At 38.8% G+C, this 7,586-nt stretch overlaps 1 protein-coding gene, 1 long non-coding RNA gene and 1 other non-coding gene across 4 annotated transcripts; 2 read left to right on the top strand and 1 right to left on the bottom strand.

Annotated features, from left to right (window-relative positions):
* LOC131156150 (uncharacterized) lies at positions 1-865 on the top strand. Its single transcript, XR_009136923.1, has 2 exons — positions 1-298; positions 561-865. It is a non-coding gene; the product is annotated as an uncharacterized LOC131156150 (long non-coding RNA).
* Positions 684-7,095, bottom strand: LOC131156149 (calcium-transporting ATPase 12, plasma membrane-type). 2 transcript variants are annotated; one of them, XM_058109601.1, is made up of 2 exons: positions 6,565-7,095; positions 684-4,509 (listed from the first exon to the last, which is right to left on the bottom strand). In XM_058109601.1, the coding sequence occupies exons 1-2, from the start codon at positions 6,910-6,912 to the stop codon at positions 1,519-1,521; spliced, it is 3,339 nt and encodes a 1,112-aa protein (XP_057965584.1). In that variant the 5' UTR covers positions 6,913-7,095; the 3' UTR covers positions 684-1,518. The 2 variants fall into 2 exon arrangements, with proteins under 2 accessions (XP_057965584.1, XP_057965585.1); XM_058109602.1 differs by having other exon boundaries at positions 684-4,506.
* On the top strand, positions 1,267-1,421 carry LOC131156899 (U4 spliceosomal RNA). The gene has a single exon (XR_009137163.1). It is a non-coding gene; the product is annotated as a U4 spliceosomal RNA (small nuclear RNA).
* Positions 7,096-7,586: the final 491 nt, after the last annotated feature.

The following is a 7,586-nucleotide window of genomic DNA, read 5'->3' as shown; positions in this document are numbered from 1 at the left end:
CTCCATACCAAACAACGCCCCTTATCCTAGTTTGGTGAAAAGAAACCTTACGCTACGTTGCTACTCGATCACAATTTCTATTTCGATTTTGGTTTCAGTCGCTGACCAAATGCAAATGCCTCCCTCTCGGCTGTCTTCAGCAACTCTTCTGATTGATGGGTTTTAAATTTTTCAGAATTTTCGGGGCCAACTTCTCTGCCCACTTAGAAATTCCTCTGTTTCGCGAGCTGCGCTAAAGCTCCGCTTTGGTAGCCTCACCTCAAAACCTACAGAATCCATCCTTCTCAGAATCCCAAAGGTACAGTTTTTGTTTTTGGCAGATCTACCGCCACAATGTGAAATTATTTTTTGACTATTAGAGTTGAAACTCTTTCGAAACCAAAAAAAAAAAATCAAAATTCAAAATCTCCGATGTTGAAGTGCAATTTCACACGCAGCGTTAGCCCTGTTATGCACAATATGATCTGCATCCTTTCATCGTGCTGTTATTTAAATTAAGAGATGAATAATCCACCTAGTTCTGGACTTTATCCCCAATCTTACGCTTCTGTTTACTGCAGAACCACTTCTAATGGGTATCAGAGAAAGCAATCAAACCAGAAAGTATACGAAAAGGATTTATGTGGAGAGATTAAAAACATTGGGAGCATTGAATTTGTATTTTGGATTTAAATTTGTGTATATTTAAAAGAAATGTAATATAAAATTGTATTAACTTTATTCTCAATCTGCACAAATTTAGTTAAGTCCTGAAGTACATGCTCCCAAATACTTGATCAGGTCGAAGGAAAAAATTTCCTTCGGATAAGTTGTGAGTAAACAACAATTCATTAAACTATGGGAATACATTTGTTTTTGCTCCTCATATATGGTATGCGCAAAATTATAATAGACAATTCAGCTCAGCTTAAAGCTATGTGTATATATATATATATATATATATATATTAATTTGTGACTAGACCTTGCTGGTTCATACAATCAGTTCCAAGCCAGGCGATTGTGGGTTGTGTTGGGTAGCTAACCTTTATTTCGTTTGATCCATTTTCAGCCTGGGCTGCAGAATGGGGGTAGCTCATTTCCCATCTCATGCTCTGTTCTACCTCTTCTAAAGTTCAAACTTGAGACTTCCATTGTCATGCTCTCTGCCCCTGCGGGAATGGAGCGACAGAAATTTTGAGAATTCAAGAGAAGATCAATGCGAGATGAGCCGTTTATCATTACGATAGGTGTTAAGTAGAAGTTCTGTGATGTATGCAGCTGAGGCATCTTTGTGCTGGGGGGCAAGGACGCAGCTAGTGAGGTATTAACTGAGGCGTCAATTGCTGGTTGAAAACTATTTCCAAAACCCCTCAAAGGCCTGGGTTTGGCCCAGGCCTTTGAGAATTTCTGGAAGGGCTCCCTCTAACCCAGGGTAAAGCCTTAAAAAAAAAAAAAGAAATTATGCAGCTGAGGCATCCTAACAGGTCTAACAGATTTGCCCTAGGGGACGGCAGAAAACCTTTACAAAAATGACTTCTTATCGCTGGAGGTAACTGAGAAATGGTTTTTCTGAGACTGGAATTAACTTTACTATGCAACCAATTGGCCATGATAGAGCTGCAATTATAATACAAGCTGCCCATTGCTGGATATTCAAATTCTCTGTATCTGCAAACTTCTTTAGGAACTCCACCATCACAACCTGAAGAAGAATTGTTGTACCAACAATCCCGAGAAACAACTTGTTCCTGTGAATGCCAGCGAACACGTTTTTCTTCTCTAACTTCCTTGAATTAAACTCGTTGAATACTTGGCAGAGGACAAAAGTGTTGAAGATCATGGTGTCCTTTACCTCATCACGCACATGAAACATCGATTTACCATGGAACTGCAACGTCAACAATATGACTACCTGGTACAGAGCTTGAGCCAAAAGGTTCCTCCACATAACATTTGTTATGAGGGGTTCAGTCCGCCCCACTGGTTTCTTGTCCATTAGCTCATTTGTTGGTCGATCTGTAGCAAGTGCGAGTGCGCCTAAGGTGTCCATAATGAGGTTTACCCATAACAATTGTACTGCAGTTAAGGGAACATCACCTGCGGAAACTGCTGCAATGAAGTTGAAGACAAGTGCTGCAACATTCACAGTGAGTTGAAATTGGATGAATTTCTGGATATTGTTATAAACACAGCGACCCCATCTCAAAACGGTGACAACAGAATTGAAATTATCATCTAGAATGACAATATCTGAACTTTCCTTGGCCACCTCTGTGCCTTGGATGCCCATGGAAAGTCCTATGTCTGCTTCTTTTAGTGCAGGTGCATCATTTGTGCCATCTCCGGTGACTGCAACCACCTTGCCCTTCTGTTTCAAGCACTGTACCATTAAAAGCTTGTCGAATGGGGAGGACCTTGCCATCACACAGATATCGTCAACTTTTTTCATTCTTTCTTCGTGCGTATAGTTTCGGAATTCGACACCTTCTACAACTATGCTGCCATTTTGATCTGGGCCAAGTATCCCACATTCCGTGGCTATGGCTTTTGCTGTGAATATATTGTCTCCAGTGATCATTTTTATTTGAACTCCGGCTTCTCTGCAGGTATCTACAGCTTCCTTGACCCCCCGTCGACATGGATCCTTGAGACCAATGATCCCTAGCAAGGTCAAGCCATCTTCTTCGAGCAATTGGTTGGTCAGTCCTTCCTTGTTGCATTCCATTTCCCTCTTCTCTAGAATTTCTTTATGAGCAAAGGCAATACAACGGAGGCTGCTTGCTGCCATGCCTTGGATTACCTTCTCTATTTGCACCCGTTTATCTTCGTCCATGATCTTTATCTTCCCATCACTCTCATAATAACTACAGCACATGGCCAGCACCATCTCTGCTGCTCCCTTCCAATGCACATGGATGCTGTTTTTTGCTTTCACTCTAAGCAAAACCCCACTTCTTCTCTTCTCTGAATTGAAGGTTTCAACATGGAGAATAGTGTAAGATTGCTTCAAATTCTCAACATCCATACCCAATTCCAGGACAGCCCAAGACAGGATAGCCTTCTCCGTTGGACTACCTGAAAACTCCAGTTTTGATTCGGAGACCTGTTTGTAAACACTACCGGTTGTGTTCAAACCCACTCCTTGGTGTAACAATTCAAGAACATTAGGGTCAATTAGTTTGGAAGGATTTCCTTCCATGGCATCTTGCCCCACCCAAAACTGGGTCACTGTCATCTGGTTTAATGTCAAAGTACCTGTTTTATCTGTACATATGATATTAGCTGAACCCATTGTCTCACAGGCTGAAAGTTTCCTTACCATTGCCTGATCGGCCATCATTCTTTTCATAGAGTAAGCAAGTGCGAGCGTTACTGCCAAAGGCAATCCTTCAGGAATTGCCACCACCACAATAGTGATGGCTGCCGCCACCATTTTCACAACTGAGTTCAATACATCGTTTATTTTTGTACTCCCAGGTTTGAACTCTCCCATTTCACTATCCTTATTCATATTCCCAGTGAAATAACGAATAAACAATACTGCTAGAACCAGTAAAGCCACGATGAGGCCTAGCTTTCCAATATATGATGTCAGTTTGTCCAGGCGATCCTGTAATGGTGTTCTTTCATTTGAATCGCGGCTTATTGAGCTCATCATCTCCCCCCAAGTTGTGTTCATCCCCACCGATGTCACCAGCATTCGCCCGTATCCATCGACGACTTTGGAACCTGAAAACAAAAATGGGTTTCTGATGGCTTCGACTTCCACGTGCTCACTTTCTCCAGTCATGCTCGACTCATCCACTTGCAGGGAATGGCCGTCTAGTAACAACCCATCTGCCGGGATTTGATCTCCAATCTTCAAAATGACAACATCCCCAACCACAATTTCAAAGATGGATTTCTGCTGGCGTCTGCCACCTCGAATGACGTCAATTTTGATATTGTTGCTCACTGTCGAGAGCTTCTCAAATTGCCTCTCTTGCCTAAAGTTGCTGAGAGCAGTGACGACAATAACCAGAAAGATAGCCACAAATATACTCCCGCCTTCGTACCAGCCTTCTTGCACTCCGTGGTCTGCAATGCCAAAGCCCAGAGAGAGCGCGGCACAGACCAGTAGGATAAGAATTGTGGTGTCTTTGAAAGCATCTTTCACAAAATAAAAGATCCCTTTAGCCGGGGGCTTGATGTAAGTGTTGGAACCAAACAACTCGCTCCTTTGGTTGACATCGTTTTCGTCTCCCGGGATTCCATTCTCTCGGTCGGTTTCGAGCACAGCCGTTATTCTTTCAACTCCTCCAAATCCTCGAAGAGCTTCTGAGTCTTTGTTCTTCAACATGTCTGTAAGTTCTGTTGGCTTAATATCAACAACAGAACAGGAAGGAGCTAGCGACTTGCCGGAGAGGTCTTTACATCCATGTTTCTTGTTGTATATTCTCTTTCTTGCAATGGAGGCAGTCAAGGGTTTCCGAAGTTTGTTCTTTTTCTTTGTTGGTAATCGGTATGATTTGTGTTTGCAAAGATCCTGCTATAATTTTTAACATCAACAAGAAGTCTATTAGCATAAAAAGTTATTAAAGAAGTATAATCGTGAACAAGACTGAGTATGAGTATATGCAGTATTGAACGTTTACATGCATCTTCATGTAACATATATAAACAATATAACGTGTACTGTTGAGGTTTCTACCTGTGATTCGTAATGAATGCATATGTCCATGACTAATGGAAAATCATGCCAATATAGTATTATTAGTAGTGAGAAGGGTTCTGAACGTGTCACATAAGTAACTATGTTGCTTATGTGGTAGAATTTAGTGAAAGGAATGTGACACTCTCGTATGATTTTAGTGGAAATAACCCAATACTCTCACAACTATATAGGTCTTTTCTTACACGATTTATTTAATAGATATCAAGAGTCCAGAGAAAAAAATCATGTGTAAATTGCAATGTTTCAAAGGTTATCTCATTTTAGGAACTCAAAATCATATTAGGAAGGCTAAAATCCCCCCAAAAGTAAAATTATATTGTCGACTTAAACAATAAATTAATAAACTTGAAAGTATCAAACTCATCACAAATGCTACAACAGTATTGGGCTCCCATCACTAAGTTTTCTTTCGTTTGAACTCTTAAAAATAACTAAATTTATGATAAGGACATATCAGGATGTGATTTTTTTTTTTTTTTCTGACTTTTTAAAGAAAATGTTGTCATTTGAAACTTATTAGTGGTTTCAATGAGTGCATTTTATTATTTGGTTTTCATCATATAAAATTATTTATATTTATTATTTATATATTTATTTCCCTTGTATCCACTGAAAAAATTTCTAAATCTGCTACTGAGTGTGGGGTGGCCTATCTCAAGTTTCTCACTTACCCTGTAATAGATAAAATTTGCACCAATCAAATTTGCATTTGTTTATGTGAAAATTACAAAAATAGTCTAATTAAACAATGAATGCCCAAGTTTCCCTTTACTCCTAATTTCAATATGATCGCCGCTAGCATTGTTTTCAGCATCTTCTTTTAGCAGCAAATTCGCCCTTGTTTGACTAATCAACGGGTCTTCTACATTATTTATTTATTATTTTATTATTTCCTCCTGCTTTTCTTTTTTCTTTCATTATTTCTCAAGTCTTGTGGATTTAAGCTTATAATTTTGATCTATTTTCTCATTGAGCAAAAGTTGCAAAATAAATTATATTAATTTTCTCATCAAATATACGGTCTGAAATCTTAATTTTTTCCTCTCTATTTCTATTTGACAAGTACAATATCCTACCACCAGCCCCTTGGACAACCAATGTGAAAAAATCCCAATAATTTCCATCTCACACATCGGATTTAAAATCGACAGGTATCACCCAGCATCCTAAAGAGAATGCTGAACTATAACTCTAATACCAATAGTGGGCGATTTAGGACCTTCTCAATCTCATGAGCTAATTCATGAAGTGAGACTTTCCCCCACACTTAAATAACTGACTATCAGCTCATTCCACAATAAAATTCTAATATATCCGCATTAATATAAAATCTTTATCTTTATATATATATATATATATATATATATATATGTGTGTGTGTGTGTGTGTGTGTGTGTGTGCGCGCGCGCGTGTGTGGGGATAGGGAGGATTGTTCAGATTGATACTACTCATATTTTAATTTTAGTTGTCCCCAACTGCAAATGCATGCCGCCTACTTTATAACTTATTAATTTTTTTTAATTTATTATTCTTTTTGGATTGCCTTTTTCTAATCTTGGCATGGGAGGAAACTTCCTTGGAAAGAAGGCTTAACTTGTATATAAATAAATAAAACGGACGCGTGGATACTCAATGCGTAATCAAAAAAAATATATATAAGGTTCTTGAAAGAAAAAGCTAATTGTGCAAGTCGAGAGTTGGATTGGGGCAAAATCATTTTGCTGGCTTCTTACTAAATACCATAAGAATAATACTTTCCAAATTAAGCAGTGTTAGGTCGCAATATTAAATGCTTTCTTGTTTTTAACCTACACAAGATACATTCCAAATTCTAATTTGTATTTGTTGACAATAAATTTAATTAATTACCTTTAAAAGCATAGTGCTGGGGATTCCCTTCTCTCGGTTGGTTCCGAGCACAGCCGTTGTTCTTTCAACTCCTCCAAATCCTCCAAGAGCTTCTGAGTCTCTGTTCTTCACCATGTCTGTAAGTTCGGTTGGCTCAATATCAATAACAGAACAGGAAGGAGCTAGCGACTTGCAGGAGAGGTCTTTACATCCATGTTTCTTGTTGTATATTCTCTTTCTTGCAATGGAAAGCATGGCTTGGGAAAAATAGATTATGACATATAGGCGGCGCCACCGTTTTTGGGCTTCGGTGAGGGCGGTGCCGCTGACGTTGAGAAGCAGTATGCTGCAGTACTGACCGTCTGACATGGCGGTGGGTGGTTCTGCCTGAACAGGAGTATTAAAGGTGAGAAATCTTTGCAGTCTGATGGAAAGTTGGCGAAGAAGGGGAAAGAGCCTTCATTCTGGTCTGCGAAATCATGGCATATATATACACACACAGATGTGTCGTTCGTGATTGAAACAGCGGAATGCAAGTTCACGGCAGCTTCCAATTTCCAGGCGTAGTGGCAATACTTAAATATATTTTCAGTTCTTGTCGTCGACTGGTCGTCGATTGTGACTAAAAAAAATGAACAAGTGTTTCAAAAATACTGGAAAATGAGTTTTGCTGCCACCGTCATACGAATTTGCTTGGAAACTTCATATTAGGTTCATAATTTTAATTTACTTCTTATCAAAATTTAAATTACTAAAAGTTTTCAAGATCTTTCACGTCTGTACTAATTAAATATAGGCATCAGGGTTTTGAATTTTTGGAAATTTCTTACCAAACACCCACTATTGGGTCAGGTTCTAGTCGATCATTAATGAGCAAAACTTAACAGTTGGGTTTCAACAATGGGGACTGTTGTAGCACTTTCTAATGAATTTGACACTTTGAAGTTCATCTATTTATTTGTTTTAAATGACGTAATATCCTTAATTTTTTAGGATTTTACGGCCCATTTAGTTGTTTATTTCTATTTTAATTTTTCAAAAAA

This window comes from Malania oleifera, chromosome 5, assembly GCF_029873635.1.
Source record: "Malania oleifera isolate guangnan ecotype guangnan chromosome 5, ASM2987363v1, whole genome shotgun sequence".
Taxonomy (NCBI): domain Eukaryota; kingdom Viridiplantae; phylum Streptophyta; class Magnoliopsida; order Santalales; family Ximeniaceae; genus Malania; species Malania oleifera.
This window is presented reverse-complemented; position numbering and strand designations above follow the sequence as displayed.